This window comes from Azolla caroliniana, unplaced genomic scaffold, assembly GCF_043228905.1.
Source record: "Azolla caroliniana isolate FFs.n. ecotype wild unplaced genomic scaffold, voAzoCaro1.0.p SCAF_9, whole genome shotgun sequence".
Lineage (NCBI taxonomy): Eukaryota > Viridiplantae > Streptophyta > Polypodiopsida > Salviniales > Salviniaceae > Azolla > Azolla caroliniana.
Window position 1 is genome coordinate 21,410,354 of NW_028230444.1, and position 20,360 is coordinate 21,430,713.

Below are 20,360 nucleotides of genomic sequence, written 5' to 3' on the forward strand. Positions count from 1 at the left end.
ACACTTACATGTTTATATATTTAAGTAGGGAACCTTGTGATAGTATAAAATATGTTATATGATATCTGGTGGTGACATGAGCTTTCACATTGTTCTTTAGCTCATATTGTCTTGTTTACATGGATGTTTTCCTATCCTTCATCAAACATTTCAATATTTATCGACTCAAATCTCCCAAACTTGATGAACTTATTTTAATCCATTCTATTTTATCTATTAGTGCGAATTCTTATTCAATCCATCCCACTTCCTTTATAGTAATACCATACAAAGTAGAGAGTTCAATAGAAAAGCTGAAATCTGAACTTGATCGATGAGCAAGTGTTATTAAATATGACATCTAAGTGTGAGAAAAGTTTTTCCATAAAGATCAAACTCGTTGCTTGAGACAGTAATATTGCAAAGCAGAACCTTCACCATTACGTCATCATGTATGCATTCAAATCTTAGAATTTAAATAAGGTAAATTATGAACCTATGTAACCCATCATTTTTGGGACCTCTAATTAATTCATTTGTATGGTGTAAAAAGGCAATGTTTTCACATTGTATTTTAGCATGTATTGCCATGATCTTGACAATTGCTACATATCCTGCCATGGATGGATGTTATCAAGTACATATTTGGAGGTTATGTTAATAGAATGGCACATGTACTCTGGCTACCATCAACAAACAATAGAAATATGCTATTGAATTTGTAGTGGCATAATAAGCAACGTATCTATGCATTTCTACTCACCATAATATATATAGAAATGTGCTTAATGATAAATTAATTATTTTTTTGTTTATAAAAACAAAGTCCAACTCTCCTAAACATGTTTATGGAAGTTGGATAGATATCTTTTCGCTTAGACGAACAATTCTAGTTTTGGTTTTATTTTCATTTTACATTTGAATTTGGTGACAATTATTAATTGTTCGATTCAAACCGTGTTTAGTTCGACCTCCTATTCACCATAGTATTGGTCATATTGTAACTTAATTCCATCACAAGGTTCATCATGGGTGTAATCACTTTGTGTTTTAAAAATCAGAATACGATACTTCCTACTTCAATGTTTACACATGATACATGACACATGTTCATAGAAACATGACACATTAAGCCAAATAAAATCAAACATGTTGATTGCGTTTATAAAAAATTAAAAGTATATTCTTAAAGGGAACTTTATAGAATTTACAATAAAATTGCATGATAAAATCTTTGTTTAAATTAAAGACAATATTTGATCTATCTATATATGATATGTTCATGAATTGTATATATGAGAGCAACTTACAATTCTTTTGTGGCAGACACCCAAAACTAGCATAAAAAACCACTTTTCAAAATATTCAAATGGTGGTACGGTTAAAAAACACCCTTAAAGTTCTTTTGGTAGAAAAGGCAAAAAAAAGTTGTTAAAATTTAGCTTCAAATAAGACAGGAAAGGGGAGACATTCCTAAAAGAGCAATGTTTCTCCCTTGTATAGTTTTATGTATACATGTACGATTACTCCCCTTGTAGGCCATACTTGAGATGCGAATGTGACTAGATGATTTACCTCATGAATTAGTGTGCATTTGCATTCCTCCCATGACCGTATAAAAACCTAGTTGAACCTTCTGTGTAGACATGGTCCTCATTTTCTAGACTGCACGATTAAAACAACACTTAATAAGTCCCCCAAAAATGCCCAATAGCTAATGAAGAAAAACTTATTTGCAAGTTGTACATTATAGTTTGCCCTCTAAATATACCTTTAATTGGCATATAAAAGCTAAAATGCCAATCACAAAAGATGCATACTTGCAATATATATGGTGTAAATCCATTATGCCCAATGTTATGTTTGATACGAATGTTATACATTGTTTACTCTAAACTTACCAAATTCAATCACTACATGATACAATGTATGCCTATATTTTGTATTACGAAAACCTAATTTAATATAGGGATGAAATTTGTATTACCTAATACGAATTGTCTTGTTAAGGATGGTGGACGCATGCAATGTAGGTCCATCTAAGTATCTCAAATCACCCTTGATACGTTGCTTGATTTTGGAATCCATTTCAGGATCAAATGTAGATACTTCACCCAATGGTTGGTCAGATGCCTAATGAAACCGATAAGAAAATAAACTATCATGTCACTGAACTAATAAAATAACAAAATAATGTATCATGTATTCTATTGAATTGCATGGATTAATGTGATCTATTATTTTGGTCTCACCATAACCCAACCCCAAGTGTCTGCATACGAGGGTATGTGAGCAGTGTAAGCCACAACATCTAAAACAAGTTCATGTAAACAATGGTTTTAGATTAAAATATAGATAAAGTTGAATAGTGTGCATATGTACTAATACATGCATACATACATACATACATACAAACATGGGCAGAAATTTAGAGACACGAGATGTCATTATGTCTTAATAATATTACTAAGAAACAATGTAAAGTTCTTACAAGCAAATGCATGCTTCAAAGTGTTATAGATGGATGTAAACACCTCTTTGTGAGATAGGATACCCGCAGGACCAGCCTTCATCACATAAACAATCAACATAAAAGATTATCTAGGTGAACTATCAATATGGAGTACCAACTATATCAGTTAACAAAGGAATAATGTAATAACGGTAATGAATTACTTGTGTAACAAAGATTCCACCCAAATTCAATTTTGGTTTTAGGATGTTTTGATAAAAGTCTTTGGAATAGAGTTGATAACAAGGACCCCATTCTAAGGGATCTGCCAAATCTCCCACAATCACATCAAACAACTCATCTCGAGATTCTAATTCCGCTCTAGATTTTAGCTCCAATTCAAAGAGACAATATGGCAATAAGATCAATAAGAAAAGGTGTTAGTGTTGATTCATTATAATCAAATACATAACCCACATATAAAAAATAAACAAGATACTAAATGCAAGAGACAATGTGATGCATTGCCTTTTATTGGAGATATATCACGATAATAGAGTCAATTTAAACCAAATGTAGATAGTTATACATAAGAAAGGGTACAATGATTTGTTTATGCTCCGATTACCATACAAACACACAATCCCTTATACCCATTCTTAACAATGAACACCTAAAAAGTACCAAATGGACAATTCTTTTTAAATGGAGATCCACTTCAATAGATAATAAAATAACCACAAAACCTTGATACCCCCAACAAATTGTATATTTGTGCCAACATTATCAACAATGGGGAAAAATATGTGTACTTGGCATCGTTGATCACAAGCTCCAAGCGAGGGTTCTCGAAAGCCTCCCTATTGTTAGTAAGATAAGTGCTACAAAATTTCACCACTTCCTAACAAGAAGAATGAAAAAACATAATAGCCATTAACAAATCTAAAACGAAATCATTTCATAAATAAAAATAACACTATTACATAATGCAAAACAAAGCACTATATAGAAAAGAACATGAAAGGAGATGATCATGAGACTTGCTAGACATATTTGGTGCTAGTATTGAGGAAGATACCATTATGCCGATGATAACCGTGGCCCTATAATAATATATTTTTATTGCAATTTGGTATCTAAGTTACATAAAGCGCTTCATCTAGTCAAAGTTTGGTATCATTGAGAGAGTATGCAAGTTACCTGGTTTGGAAATTATGACCATAGTTGAGACTAATATGCTAAGTATAGAGCATAAGCAAGGAATTTCATTTCTAGTATTGGAAAAAAGAACAATGTTAATCTCGTTAAGGCATATGACACTAGCATCAAGCAAGCAAGGAATGATCCAAGCCATAATCACACAAATCTTCAATGTACTAATGATTCTCTTACAACAAGAATCATTCCATATTTACCATTTGTAGATTGTTCATGCACATAAACATTTATTTAAAGATTATGGTTACAATTTATAAGCACTACTATAGGGAAGCCCTATTGCATGCCAAATATGGCCGATTGACTTTTGGCATCACTAAATTGGGACACCGGGGATACTCAAGCATTGTATTAGTTATAAACACTACACTACCATAGCGAAACCCTCTCTTTCATGCCAATGGCTCGATCGAGTTTGGCAGTCAATGTGAGGGGTGTGAGTGTATAATTGAACGCACCACCTCCATTTGCCTTCTTCATTTCCTAATGTGAACTTCTCCTTGTTCTTTGTGGATAGCATTGAGAGCCATATATATTTGGTTACTATACTACTATTAGTGTTGGGTATGCGTGTTTGTATATGTATGTATGTATGTATGTATGTATGCATGCATGCATGTATGTAACTTTGTAAGTGTAATATGTATGCTTGTATGTATGTATGTATGTATGTACGTACGTATGTATGTATGTGTAATGTGTGTGTGTATGTATGTATACCTCATCGATATCGCACATGACCACCTTCTCCAGACGGTAGTGGCGAAGGGCCTCACGTGCTGTGGATCCTTCGCCACCCCCCAGTATGAACACGTTCTTTGGGCTGCCATTGTAAATTATATCAGATCAGATGAAATCAAATCAAAGCTCCAAGGAAAATCGATCGTATTTCATTGGGAATCCTACCGGCATGCCGTCTCTAGGTTCTCACTATGCGCACAATTAACACATGCATGCATGCATACATGCAACATGTATGTATGTGTATGTATATATGTATATGTATGTATGTATGTATGTGTATGTATGATGTATGTATGTATGTATGTGTATGTATGTATGTATGTGTATGTATGTATGTGTATGTATGTATGTATGTATGTATGTATGTATGTATGTATGTATGTATGTATGTATGTATGTATGTATGTAATGGATGTGACCTGTCGTGGAGCAATAGGGCAGGATGAACAAGGCATTCATGATACACCCATTCATCCATCTCTGCACTCTGCATTTTCCTGTCCAGTGTGAGAACCTTATCATCCATATCCATGTCCATGTCCATGTCCATCCATTGCAATCATAACCCAACAAAAGAAATCATCATCATTATCAGAAAACAGAAGAACCTAATGATTTTTAAGTTCTTATAGTAGGAGCTTAATTTCGCATTCTACAGTCAGAAAAATCTGATGATTCAAGTGCTTGTAATCTCAGTTTTTAAACTTATCATTAAAACAGCACAAAATCTGATGATTAGCTGCTCGCCATTTTAGCTTAACTTGTGCTTAGATAAGCATAAAGCCTTCAGATGATCTAAGTCGTAATTATATTATCCGAGCTTAATTTATCATCAAACCAACAGAAAATCTACTACTTTCGAGAATAAAAAAACAGAAAATCCAATGATTTGAGTTCTTATATCTTATCTTAATTAGTGATTATAAGGAAATTACCTTGCCAAAAGACTGTGTGTCTAGCAGGGCTATCTCTTGGTATTTGCTGACTCCAGTATGAAGGATACTGCAATTCAGTTTAGAAGAAGAATTTATTAAAGCCCAATCGTAGGATTAAATCAATTTTGCTTCGGGACCTTAATCCTCTGCAGAAACACCTTCAACTTCAGAATGAAAATCATAGGAAAAAAAAAAGGCTTATTAAACTATGATCAGTCGAAGAAACAAAGCTTTATTTTCCAGACTGAATGAAATCCATGGCAAAAGATTTCATTTTATCAGAAGCTGCAAAAAAAAATTCATTTTTTTTTGGAATATGATTGAATCCGAAGAATGTATGTATGGATCGAATTCTTCTGATTCAAATATCCATCCCGTTGGGGATCATCATTTGAATCGGGAGAAACAAAAAAGCAGCAAAATGAATTTTATGAAGCCACAGTCTGATGATTCAATGGAATGGAATGGATTAAAATAAAGATTCCAATTGGAATGTTTATATATATATATGAATGACCTGATGAGGCCGAAGCACCATCGCAGATTTTCATCGATCTCCTCCTCGTACCACAGAGAAGGGCGGCTTGGAAGAGGAGGAGGTATCAAATTTAGGTTCTGATTGCCATCACTGTCCCCATTGCCGTCTCCATGACCATGACCATGACCTTGACCATCATGACCATGGCCATGATCTTGACCTTGGCTATGACCTTGACCATCATGACCATGGCCATGACCTTGACCATCATGAACATGGCCATGACCATGATCATCACGACTATAACCTTGACCATGGCTATGACCTTGACCTTGACCACCATGACCATGGCTATGACCTTGACCATGACCATCATCATCACCACTATGACCTTGACCATGACCATCATCATCTTCACTATGACCTTGACCATGACCATCATCACCATGACTATGATGCCCTTGACCATGACCGTCATCACCAGGATGGCCCAAGCATAAGGCTTCATTTCCATTGGAGCTTTGACTGCCATCATTAATGGCGGCGGCGGCGGCTGAGTCAGCGGATGTGCCACGTGTCGCATCTAGGGAATCTGCCACGTCAGCCATAATATACGAGAATCATAAAACAGAGAGAGAGAGAGAGAGAGAGAGAGAGAGTGGATTTAATGGAGGGAAGGCTGTTAATTTATAGGCGGGAGTTGGGGGGGGGGGAGGGTTGCCCACGTGGCACTCTGACGTGGCGGCAGCACGCCCACGTCAGCTGTGCCCCCTTGACTGACCCACCACCGAAAAGAGCGTATCCTATCGGTTTCCCTTAGGACCACAATGGGCCAGTGTGAAACGAGAGTTGTGTTTATTTTTCTTCTTCTTTGTTGCTCGTGACAAAGATTTGTTTGGTTACTGTGTCCGGACATGCTTCGTTCGGTTCTTGAACTCTGTCCTTCCTGCCAAACTCAAGGTGTCCGAATATAGTTGACATTTGCAAGAATAATCCACAATGGTTCGGTTTCGGCTTTAACCAGTTTGACCCAAAGCAATTTGGCAAGGTTCAAGCCGAACCGAAATGAGCTCAAACTAGTTACAAAAGCTCAAGCTTGAACCGAGCCGAACATGCCCCAACTGTTTTAACATGATTTAGTGGCTTGGTTTAGGCTTGAGCTGAGTCGATGCTGACTCCTAATTGCCATCTTTATTGTCTCACTCTCTCGTTGTTGGCTTCATGCCTTACGATTTAGCACCAAAGTCATGATTTTGATCAAACATAAGTTCAATCTTGATTCCTCGCCATGGGCTACACCGCTTCTCATAGATCGCAATCAGTCTCCCATGGACATTAAAAAGATTTCTCTCTCTCTCTCTCTCTCTCTCTCTCTCTTTGTAAATAGTAATGTGTTGATTGCATTACAATAATAGACAAAACTCTTATTGGCATCATCACCCAATGTATAAAGATATGCAATATATGTGATGAAAACCTAGTGGAGGATGAATATCAGCTCTTGAGTGCTCAACATATAAGGTGATTCGTGAGAAACATAGATTTACACACACATGATATTCGTGATATTCGCCATGCGTGATATTGGCAATATTTGAGAATAAGAAATAGCCCCAATAATATTATAAAACCATTCGTTTTGCAAAATAAATTTACATAATAGAAATTAATTTATTCATAAAAAAAAAGAACAATCACTCGCTAATAGAAATATGATTAGTGTCAAATAAAAATATCCACAAAATCCGGGAGACTATAAAGGGGAGAATTTATGAACCATTATTTTCTAATTTCTAATTTCCACAAACCATTTCTAACTTCTATAAACCCTAAATCCTAAACCATTTCTAACTTCTAATTTATCAACATGAGCACGAGTCGGTCTATTTCTTCTTCTTTTTTCCTTAAAAGAAAAAAAAAGAATACCTTTACATCTATTTGTATTCGTATTCGTACGCATTTGTGGGGAGGCCCTACGAATGTGAACATGTCAATCTATGATATGTATGGTGGCTTCTTTGATGAGCATGAATTTTAGTGGTCTATGATGTAATTTGTTTGCTCACTAATGCGAAGTAGTGTTTTTTTGGAAAGAAGAAGAAGAAGAAGTTAGATGTTATACGCAAATCTCCACCAAGAAGGGGCAACACATATATTTGTGCATTATTTTCACATCGGGATTTTTTTTACTATAGACTAATAACCTTCGTGAGGAGGCGATAACCAGATGATATGTTTATTTGGTTCCATAGGTCACACATCACACACACACTCTCTCTCTCTCTCTTCATGATGCACTCGAATTACTCATGTTTCCTTTGTGTTCCATAAAGGCGACAATGGTTTATGTCTAGTTTGTGTATCTCTCTATGTGTGTCTAGATTCTCACATTATAGAACACACAAGCCACATGTGGTGGCTACACCTTATGCAACAACAAATATGACACTCTTGGAGGCACCTTTTTGGGTCCCATAAGTCATGTTTGCTTATCATTCTCATGAATTAATGAAGACAATATACATCAAGAAAAATGTCTCATTTGATCTCATAGAACATAACATGGATTTCACTCATGAGTTCAAGACCAACTCAAGCAAGGACATGTTCCAATCATTTATTGCATTGGAATCAATCACAATCCCTTGTCTACCACATTCTAACCTCCTAGTTTGGGAGACTTTCCTAATGTAGAATTCATGTCTAGATTTAGGCGATTTTAATGCAAAACCTTATTTCAAGACATTCTCATAGAGGTAGGGATTGGACCACTTTACATATAAATTTACTTTGTTAACCATTGAAGTTGTTCGAGCCAAACACAAAAAAGCAATAATTTCATAATGATTTGCAAGTAATACTCAAGGGATGGGGTAGGTTATCTCATATGCCCATCTTGAACAAGAAAGGACAAAACCCCATCGTTGAATGATGCTCAATTTTTTCTTAAAAAATTACCAAAGTTTGTTGCAAAGTTAATATAGTTGAATGAATTATGTGCGTAACTTTGATTATGACATTATGATTAGATAAGGGGCAAAAAGATCACCACCTTTTACATGAACACAAAGAAATTGTCTTGATGAATTGGAACCAAACACATTGCAGTATATTTCAAGTACTTCGTAAAGCTTACATATATATACATGAAAATTTTATGTCGGAATAGTACGCCAAGAATTATGAAAAAGCATAGCATCGAAAGAGGGTTGCATGTCCTTGGTCCCTTGTTTCCAACTTCATGTTTCGGAAGTGATTCGTGAATACTAGCAACTCTTGATTTTGTTTGTATTGATACCATAGCTACAATGGGTCATCCTAAATTGATAATAATATTTATATCAAATATACTCAGCTTGTAACTACAATGTATCATCCTAAATTGACAATAGGATTTGTATTAGTACCGAGCTTGTAATGACAACAAGAATAATGCAAAGATGACTCTTATTGAATCAACATAAGAATTTATCATGCACCATAAGTAGAGAATAATAAATTCTGTATATTAATTTTTTGGTATGAGACTAGGTTAATGCACTAATATCGAATAAATTAACTATTTAATATCCAACAATAGATTAATAAAAACAACAATCATTTCATATTTAATAAAATAATCATTACAATATTAACAATTGGTTAATAAAAGATAATAATCTATTTATATTATTGAATAGAACGATTAAATATCGAATCAATATGGAGAAATGATTGATTAAAGATAAAATAAAATAAAAATAAATGATAGATTTAAATTCAACTCAAATATTGACAAATGATCAATTCAATACATATAAGCAATCAAATTAAGTAAAAATAGCTATACGATCATTTAAAATATTTGCATAAAATTAGCCATATGTTAAAAAAACTCAAAGTCAAGTAAGAACGAGACAGATTTTCAATCCTTTGCAAGTTTCCTAGATCGATTGATGATAAAATTTAATAATCAAAGAAAAGAAGCAACAAAAGAGAGAAAAAAGTATTTAAGACATTACAATTTTTATAGAATCGAAATATTAATGATAAGCATTGAATAGTTATATTAAGAAAAGAATAGTTGGAGGGTGCTTTAAATACGTACCACCCTTGAACGAAGGACAAGAGACAAACATAAAATTCCATTGGTGTAACAAGTCAATTTTGATGTTGAAAGGGAAATCTTGAATCCTTTCAACAAGGAAACGTCATATGCAATAAGCACTACTTCATCATCTTCTTCTTCCCAAGCATTGGGATAATGCAAGCAATTGATGCCTAGAGCTTCGAATCATCAAGTTTGGGGCCAGAGTCATTGGCTAATGAATTCACGACATCCGCAGAAGGAACTCGAGAAGTCGAGTAATACAAGGGAAACCATAAGTGGAGGCTATGCGCATACATGTCTCCTGACACCGGATCAATCTTGGGATGCGAACATACATCAGATGTGCATTATTAAAATCAATTATCAATTTAGAGATAATGAGAAACCTCAAGACTATAGTCCACATGAGCTTCCACGAGTCTCCATGCACATATAGGTCCTGTCTTATGCATTGATAAATAAGACATTGGAGTGTTAGGATAGGAAGCCCCATCAAGAGGTCGTCAAGAGTAGTGAAGTGTGATGGTAATCAAACGTTAGGTCGCATGTGGGCAAAGTATGAAATATGTAGAAGATATGCATGTTAAGGGCTTGTCTAATCTTCCTCAATATAATGAAGAAGAAATTCTTCCCTAGTTCGTAGAGCCCTTTGGCCTACACGATGTTCTCCTGAATTTCTACTTCATTATGTCGTGGAAGATTAGACAAGCCCTCAACATGCATATCTTCTATTTCATGCTTCCCACATGCAACCAAACGTTTGATTGCCATCACACTTCAATATTCTTGACGACCTCTTGACGGAGTTTCCTATCCTAACACTCCAATGTCTTATTGATTGATGCATAAGACATGACCTCTATGTGCATGCAGACTCGTGGAAGCTCATTTGATCTACACTCTTGAGGTTTCTCAGTATCTCTAAATTGATAATTGATTTCAAATTTCAATAATGCCCATCTAGGGTATTTATACACAAAATGTCTTCATTACACATAATGTTTATGTCAAATTAAATTGAGAGAATAGACCACAAGAAAAAAAGGCAAGGAAAAGTTACGAATTTGAATGGGGTCACATGCCGTAATTCCTAAAGTCTAAAGTCTCTTTGTACACCTTACAATTAAAAGAATTGTCGTCCACAAAATAACATCCACAAACGTTGCCTTCACTTAAAAGTGAAGATCATATGGTTGAATTCCCAACACTCAAAACCTCTATGGCATCAATGTGCCCTTGTGGATGTGGGATTTCGTACAAAGAGAGGTTGACCCAACGTTTGATTTCCATGACACTCCACTATTTTTTATAACCTTTTAATATGCTTGAGTTTTCTACAAAAGGAAGTAACAAGTTTGGTCTTCCTCCTTTCTTTTGTACTAGATAAGACCAAATTATCACATATAACTTTGCATAGAGGATCACCAAACCCTTTTGTTTAGCCATAAGAGGAAAATTCTATCTACAAACTATAAATTTCTATGTAGATATAGGCCAAATGTTTGTATCCATTTTGTATTATATACAACATCTAAGTTGTGTGTGTTGGCTTTATATCTTTGATGATTGTTATGTAATCTCCATTGATAGTAATCTTAGAAGACTAGATTTGCTAATCTCAAGATAGAGAACTAGGTCAATAAGACTATTCCATTTGCATTTAAAACATGCTTTGTTGTGTATACTTTAATTTATTTTAAGATTTATGTCACATGAAAAAAGCTAAGAAAAGTCATGGGTCCTTTTTTACATTGATGCTTGATGCTACGTGAGGTTCCGTTGTACCATGTCATTTCATTTGTCATTAATCCACAACCTTGCATTGTGAGACACTGGCGTTACAAATCCTCTTCAAAGTTTATGAAACCAAACTACTACTACACAAATACAACAAATTGCACAAACCATGCATGTTCCTCCTACACAAAACAACGCATTCCTTGTTTATTGTATTTGTTTTATATGGAGACATTGGTAGGGGGTCTATCTCAAAGCAGTTTTTATTGGAGCATACTCTTTTATCTCTTGAGAATATGCACAATCATGGTGTATGTAAAAACTCTTCGAGGTGCTCCAGAACACGTGCTAAGAGAGTTCATTTCAACCTATGAAACAATTATCTACCGAAAAGTTTTCGCCTTTAATTTGGGTTCTTTTCAACCCTTATCAAACAAATCTCTATCAAAAAGTTTCCGCGTTAAATTTGAGAGGTACAACATCATCCATCCACAAGTCACTTTGAGTTGGTGATTGAAACATATTAATCTCCCGCAATCACGCCTTTTCCGACTCTTTTGGCATGGGGAACATTGTTCTCTTTTTAAATCAAACTGGCACTATCTTACATGAGATTTCAACAACACTCCAATATTTCAAAATAAATTACTAATAATGAGGTACATACTTCAAAGAAGTAAACAAGGTCACTAAAACACATGGAAAGATACAAATTAATAGAAACATATACAAAATAGACTTACAGATCAATATTTTCACCTCAATATTTTCAAATGCCCATTTCTTTTCAGAAAATGTGTAAACTTAGTGTGTCAAAAAACATCCTGACTACATAGATCCAAGAGATGTAATATATATATATATATACCCAAAGTTTTACGGATAATCAGCTAAGGTGTGTATTTGGTTATCTTTAATCAACTAATGATAGCAAATGATGTCTTGACAACAGAGCCCTGTATACTTGGCCTTGAGAATGAAATGATGGATACTGTATTGCACTATGTCTATCAATATGCAATGATTTCATCTTCAGTCTGAGTCTCGATCTTCTCATCATACCATGTCGGCATCTAATCAATCATCCTAGCATCTCCCGTTGGGTCGTTACCAAAACAATGTCGCGACAGGGTCTACTCATGAAGCAAGATTCAAGTGACTTAGCAGCAAAAACTTTAGTGTCAATCACTACATTCTGTGCTCAGCCTACCATTCTTAAGCATACATTACTGGGAGTTGGACCATCAATAATTATACAAGCATACACTAATGTACATAGTGCAATGAATAGTAATAATGCGCACAATTAACATATGAGTGGAACTATTCGATGATGCAGAATAGAAGCATCCATTCATATGCATGTGCAAGATAATCGTTTAATCACGAGTACTATAATCAATGCTACATTTAAGAACACATAAATTTGTGAGAAGAGTGAGTATACACGAATATGTGAATGGGGGAGTAGAAGAATGAGTACAAAGCATCCATTGATGTGGCATGGAATGATAAAATACATTAGTAGAGGATTTCAATTATTGAAAAAGCATTAAAAATAAAATAGAACACTGAAACTGAATATTGATGTAGAATGCTCTATGGATTTCAATTATTGAGCATTAAAAATAAAATAGAACACTGAAACTGAATATTGATGTAGAATGATGTATGTGCATGATCTAAAAATAGATGGAAAATCATGAATAAAAATAGTTTATAGAGTTCTGATCTACTCCGAATCACAGAGAGGAAGCAAACTCACTCTCTCTCTCTCTCCCCACACTACTAAGTGGGTACATGTATAACAATCTCCCACTAAAAGGCCTAAACTAGGAGGAGTACAAATGATGGAAGGTTGACCTGTACAAGACCTAGACCTATACCTCTCACCTGATGGGCATGTTACACAATGTACACGACAAGTGTGTAACGTAAGGTACTAAGTAATGCCCATCAAGTAACAACAATGCTCCAACGCATCTTGTGGTAAGGCCTTGGTCAATGCATCTGCAACATTTTCGCGACAAACAACCTTCTCAAGGCTAATGCAACCATTAGCTACGCATTCCCCAATGAAATGGTATCACACTCCAATATGTTTGGTCTTCGCATGACCAAACATACCGGGTTCTTAGCCAAAGCAATGGCACTCTGACTATCACAAAATAGTTTAGGTACATGTTGCGGTATACCCATGTCACTAGCTAATCCAGACAACCAAATTGCTTCGTCACATGCCTCACTGGCTGCAACATACTCAACCTCTGTAGTTGACAATGCGACACAATCTCGAAGACGAGATCTCCAAGCAATAACACCTCCCATAATCTGAAAGATGTACCCTAAAGTAGATTTCCTACTATCAGCGCATCCGGCATAATCTGAATTTGTGTATCCAATGATAGAGACATCCCCTTTACCTAAACAAAGGCACTTATCCTTAGTGCCACTCAGATATCTCAATATCAACTTGACAACATCCCAATGTTTCTTACCATGATTTGACATGAATCGACTTACTGCTCCCACTACAAATGCAATGTTTGGTCTAGTGGCCACCATTGCGTACATAAGACTCCCAACTACGGATTGATAAGGAACCTTGGACATGAATTCCTTGTCCTCATCAGATGTGGAGCAATCGCATGTGCTCAATTTTACATATGTAGGCAATGGAGTGCTCAATGGCTTTGCATTTTCCATATTAAACCTCTTGAGCACTTTCGATATGTACTCGACCTTAGACAAGGAAATGCATCGGTTACTCCTATCACGAGTAATATGCATACCAAGAATATGTTTTGCATCTCCCAAATCCTTCATGTCAAAATTCTGGCCCAAGTTTTTCTTTAACAAGGATAACTCATCCTTGTTTTTACCAACAATAAGCATGTCATCAACATATTGTATCAACGTGATAAAACTCCCATTTCAACAGGTTTTCGTATAAAGACATGCATCCTCATTGCTTCTAGTATATCCTTGATTCTTCATAAAAGCATCAAAATTCTGGTACCACAGTCTAGGGGACTGCTTAAGCCCATACAAACTCTTCTAGAGTTTACATACCAAATATTCTTTTCCCGAGACTTCATGACCTTCTGGTTGTTCCATATAAATATCCTCATCAAGGTCCCCATGTAAAAAGGCAGTCTTCACATCCATTTGGACTAATTCCAAATTCTGATTTGCAGCCAATGAAGCAACATACATAATGTAGTCATCTTAACTACATGAGAGAAGGTTTCATCAAAATCAATTCCATGTTCTTGCTTGAAACCTTTGGCTACCAAGCATGCTTTATACTTTGGGGAAACACTATCACATGTATAGTTGTACTTGTATACCTACTTGCAAAAGGTCCTTTCTTCGTTGAACCGTTCGGTCTTGCCACTCACGTCCTACAGATCCTCGTCTCGTCGATGCTTGCCACTCCGAATACGCACGATCCATAACACTTCTCATATATAAACGAGCTAACCTTATTTTGATAGCATCCCCCCCAGCAGCTATTTCATTTCTTTGAAGGATCTCGAAATTCCGAGTGGAGAAATAAGTAGGAAGAACGTTCTTCCAGGATCGATCCTCATAATTGAACAAGCCTCGCAATCTTGATGAGGTTGGTCTCTCAGCCACAGGCCTAGCAAAAAAAAGATTGGGATAGGTGAAAAACGGTCCCCCCCTCGGAATCAGACATGAGTGTTTCCCCTCATCCGGCTCGAATAGCTTTATCTAAACGCAAAAATTTGTTTGAGGGTAATTTAAATTTTTGTTTGACGGTGTGATGGGTTCTTAGGACGACATAGCGCTCCCACCCCCATCAATTCATCTATGCATGCAGAAATAGCTATTCGTTACTCAAGCTTCAACAAGCCTTTCTTGAGTAGTCTTGAATCCCTTTGCATGTGCCATCTACACCCCCGAAGGGAGGTTGGTTCCCCTCACTCTCTTTGGTTCGATCATGGATTGGAGAGATTTTTCTTGTCCCTAATACGATTATTACTCTTCTTTGGATTTCCACTCCACCTCGATGGTTTACCAATTCGTTTGAGAAACCTCTGTGATGGTTGGATTTCTATAACCATATCTATTCTTTAAAGGAGCTTTAATAAAAAGAAACCTCAAAAGAAGAAGAAGAAGAATTCAATCAGTCTTTGATCACCCAATCAAGATTGTCAGATTAGACTTGTCTTTACGAAGCTTGATCGAAGGATTAATTGATTAATACTGGAAGAGAACCCTCAGTATGTACATAATACTTTTAATCCCGAGTTACAAAATTCTCCTCAATTGTGAGAAATATGTTGGAAGTGGAGGCATCCCATCGTCGTATGAGATGACAGGCTGGGTTTAGTCTGTGGTGATCGAAATATACAATCGACTCACGCATCGCAAAACACTAGGCTTTCTGATTCCTTGAGAGGCTTAGCAAGTAGATTTGCTATGTAACTAGGGACTCGCTTTGGGAACCATATGTGAGTTACTGGGCATGCTAATTTGATATATCCCATTCGGTATCTTCGAACCCGAGAGTCGGTGAATTCAACCCCGCAATGCGTACAAAAATTGGAAAACTCCTCCTCATTCTCGATAGTTTCCACAGGTACAAACTCCACTTTTTATTGGCCCAAAAATTCTCTCACAGAATAAACCATCTCGCTCTGGCTTATGGGTCTTATGATGCAATGTATAAGGTTAATCAACTTGACCAATGGTCTCTCCGTTAGGTAACCTTCTTTCGGCCCAGCTACGAATCTGTTCAGGGGAAGCTAGCCCAATACGAAGTTTTTGATAATTAGTGTCATGAATCTTAAGATAAAAAGTTTCAATTGTTTTTTTTTTACTTCTATGGAGTATCAAATATCTTCACTTCCCCTACCTGAATCTTCTTCAAACACAAACTCGTGTTCCAAATTCAGGCCCATGCATCGTAATTCTCGGACTAGCAATTGGAAAGATTTTGTAACAGTATTTGGTTTATGGACTGGCTTTCCAGTCACAATGGCACTAGGTACCTTATAACAAGCCTGAATTTGATCTGATTTGATCGTAAGCATCTCTTGTAACGTGTAAGAAACACCGAAACCCTCCAAAGCCCAAACTTCCATTTCTGCAACTCGTTGTCCCCCCCGCCTAGATCTACCCTTGAGAAGCTGTTGCGTGACAAGCGCATAAGGTCCACTCGATCGTGCATGAATTTTAACATCAACTTGATGGATCAATTTCATTGTATAAACCTTTCCAATCGTAACTGGTTGCTTGAAAGGATCGCCCATTCGTCAGTCAAACAATTGACTCTTTCTGGGATGTTTAGGTTCAAACAACCAAGGATTTAGTGTCTTTGTACTCGCCCCGCAAAGTTCCGAAAAGACCGGTTTTCTAGAAGCCTCCCGTTCATATCTCTCATCAAAAGGCACTATCCGATAATGAGTTTTGAGGAGCTCTCCGGCTAACCCAAGCAAACACTCAAAAATCTATCCTACATTCATTCATGAAGGTAACTCCTAAGGGACTTAAGATCATATCAACTAGTGTACCATCCTGTAAATGAGGCATATCTTGTCTTGATAAGGTTTTTGACACAATGCCTTTGTTTCCGTGCCTACCAACTATCTTATCACCTACTTGTATCTTACGTTTTATAAAATATATATATGAATAACCTTTGCATCATTCGTAGCATCATCTTCGGGATAGACCCACCTAACGGCAATAATTCGACCTCTTCCACCAATAGGAACTTTCAAGCAACTTTCTCTTGCGTTAACAGGTTGGATACCATAAATGGCTTGTAATAACCTTCCTTCTAGAGTGAGTGGCGAATTTGCTCCCCCCTGAGGTGTCAATTTACCTACCAAAATATCCCACGTCTCTACCCAGGATCCCGATTTTACAACCCCATTATTATCTAGATGTCGAGGTGCATAACTATCCAACTGAGGTCTTTCCTTAGTAATCCTTTCAGGACCTTGGTTTGTCGCACGAAAGTCAATCTCGTGTCTCTCGATGTGGAAGGATGTAGAAATATCTTTGTATATCGAACGTTCGTTGATCAATACCGCATCCTCAAAGTTATACCCCTCCCACGACATGTAAGCTACCAAGATGTTTCTACCCGAAGCCGACTCTCCTCCGACGGTTGATGCGCCATCTGCTAAAAGTTCTCCAGTTCTCACGAGTTCTCCTGGTATAACCGTGGAGTTTTGGTTTATACAGGTATTGTTATTAGAACGTTCATATGTTCTCAATCAGGTATTTGTGGTGTTCAAACTTTCCCTATTATAGATGTCCCTATTGATTGTAGCTAATGTGATTATATTACCATCAATGTATTGAATGCATCCTTCTTGTTCGGATACAACTACACTTCCCAAGTCTAGGGCTACTTAACCTTCTAACCTAGTCCCTACAATGCATCTTTCAGGTTTAAAGAGTGGAACCGCTTGACGTTGCATGGTAGAACCCATCAATGCACGGTTTGCGTCGTTATGCTCAATGAATGGAATAAGAGAAGCTCCGATAGAGAAATGTTGTAGGGGATCAATGCTTCGTAAATCTACTTGTTCCCATAGAACACTTAAAGATTCTTGGCGATAGCGAACTGGTATAACTTCTTTTTCTTTAGTTCTCCACTCTGATACTAATAGGTTTCCGGTGGCTACTCGGTAAAAATCATCCTTGGCAGGAGATAAATCAACTGGTTGTTCTTCCACAAATGATTTGAACATTTTAAGGTAAGGACTCTGTAAGGATCAGATTTGCTAATCTTTGCGCGGATTGCTAATGACGAGATTAGCCTAACGTTCATCCCTTTGGATGTCTCGATTGGGCACATACGCCCGTAATGACTGAAATGAATGTCTCGAGCTTGAAAACTAGCAGTTCGTCTCGTCAACCCGTCGGGACCTAGAGAACTTAATCTCCTTCTATGAACTAGTTCTGCTAGTGGATTGGTTTGGTCTAGAAATTGCGATAAGGGATGTGAACCAAAAAACTCCTTAAAAGTTGCTATTATTGGGATGGACGTTACTAAACCCCCGGAGTTAATTTACGTTTACGTCTGACGGATTTATGAAGATTTTGTCGAATTGAATTCTCCAAGCGCTTTAGGGCTAGATTTAATCGTTCTTGTAGGTGATCCGCTACAGATCGAACACATCGATTCTTCAAATGATCTATGTCATCAAGACTACCTATTCCATAGCTTATCTCTATTAGACGATCTGCGGTTGCCAATACGTCTTGCGCAATGCCAATTATACTCGAATGTTCAACATAGGGATGAACTTCATCCGACATATCCATTATCAATGCACTATAAGTGGTTGGTAGACATAGTGGTTATGCCAATGGGATTGTGGCAAATGAGCTACCTCGTGCTAGCAAGAGAGGATCTCACCAACCAAGTAGAAGGTTGGGCACTAAGGAATAAAACAACTCTGGCGGTTTGCAAGTTTCTCCTTGAAGATGTTATTTGTCGATACGGATGTGTCGGCAAAATAGTAGCCGATAGAGGAGAATTAGATGCAGATGAAGCTAAAGAGTTTTTCTCAAGGATATGCATCAAATTATCACTTACCATGGCATACAACCCAAAGGCAAATGGAAAGGTGGAGCGGGGACATAGTCCGATTGTAAAAGCTCTAGCAAAGGCTTGTGATGGGAAGATGGGGGACTAGCCATGATTATTACCATATGCATTGTGGGCCGATAGAACTACACATAGCACGACTACTGGATATATGCTGTCTGAGCTCATATTCAGGCAAAAACCAATAATGCATATCGAGCAAAGTGTTGCCTCATGAACAACTTTGCCATGGCAAGAGGAGATGAGTCGAGAAGACTTGCTAGCTACAAGGATCCAACAATTAGAACGGAGACCCAAAGATGTTGAGTTAGCAATAGAACGGTTACGTGAGGCTCGATTGAGGAACAAGGAGAATTTTGATAAAAAGCATCATCTTCGTCTAAGAAAAATTGAAGAAGGAGATTGGGTACTTGTCTATGATAGCAGCCTTGATCATCAACATAGCACTACTCGAAAGTTCGTGAAACGATGGTTTGGCCCATACGTGGTTAAGGAAATAGAAAACAATGCAACCTATTTTCTAGCGGAGTTAGATGGAACTCGACTTGCTTTGCCGATTGCAAGGAAGAGAATCAAGATCTTTAAGAGAAGAGAGACCACAAATCCTGAAATCGAACCTCTAGACTTCGAGGTTTAAAAAGAATAAGCAATAGCAACTAACAATCATTGGCACATATCGGAGGATGTGCAGGTTTGGTGGGGGTGGATGTCGTGATGTTTCTAACACATAGTGTGAAACCACCCTAGAAAAGAAGCAAAATAGTAGTTTAAATAAACTAGTATTGTGAAGTCAACTTTATTGGTAGCAAAAATACTTTTTCATTTTGCCAAAGATAATTCCTTATAAATAAAAGGTCAAAGGATTGAACCTTACAATAAATAATGATGAATGTTAAGTTAGAGGCGGTTTTCAAAAGTAGAGGAAAAAAAGCACGTGTGGATATGAGGAGCACTGTAGAGAAAAAAGCTCATAATTTCTCGTCAGATGTCCAAATTAGAAAAGAAAAGATGCATAAGAAAGCTAACCCAAAGATATTTCCAAGAATATCTTGCATGTGAAATTTGGGGCTAGAAAACAGAAATAGTGAGGAAAAGAAAAGTCGACTCATATAGACAAGCTTTTTTTTAGGGGA

General features: G+C 36.8%; 1 protein-coding gene across 1 annotated transcript; it reads right to left on the minus strand.

Moving 5' to 3' along the window:
* Nucleotides 1-1,324: 1,324 nt before the first annotated feature.
* ACL5 (S-adenosyl-L-methionine-dependent methyltransferases superfamily protein) lies at nt 1,325-6,004 on the minus strand. Its single transcript, XM_087324547.1, has 10 exons — nt 5,846-6,004; nt 5,329-5,395; nt 4,813-4,907; nt 4,370-4,472; nt 3,244-3,332; nt 2,656-2,812; nt 2,471-2,546; nt 2,232-2,290; nt 1,967-2,112; nt 1,325-1,644 (listed from the first exon to the last, which is right to left on the minus strand). Exons 3-10 carry the CDS (start codon nt 4,884-4,886, stop codon nt 1,563-1,565), a joined length of 786 nt encoding a protein of 261 aa, XP_087180673.1. The 5' UTR covers nt 4,887-4,907; nt 5,329-5,395; nt 5,846-6,004; the 3' UTR covers nt 1,325-1,562.
* Between the last annotated feature and the right edge of the window lie 14,356 nt (nt 6,005-20,360).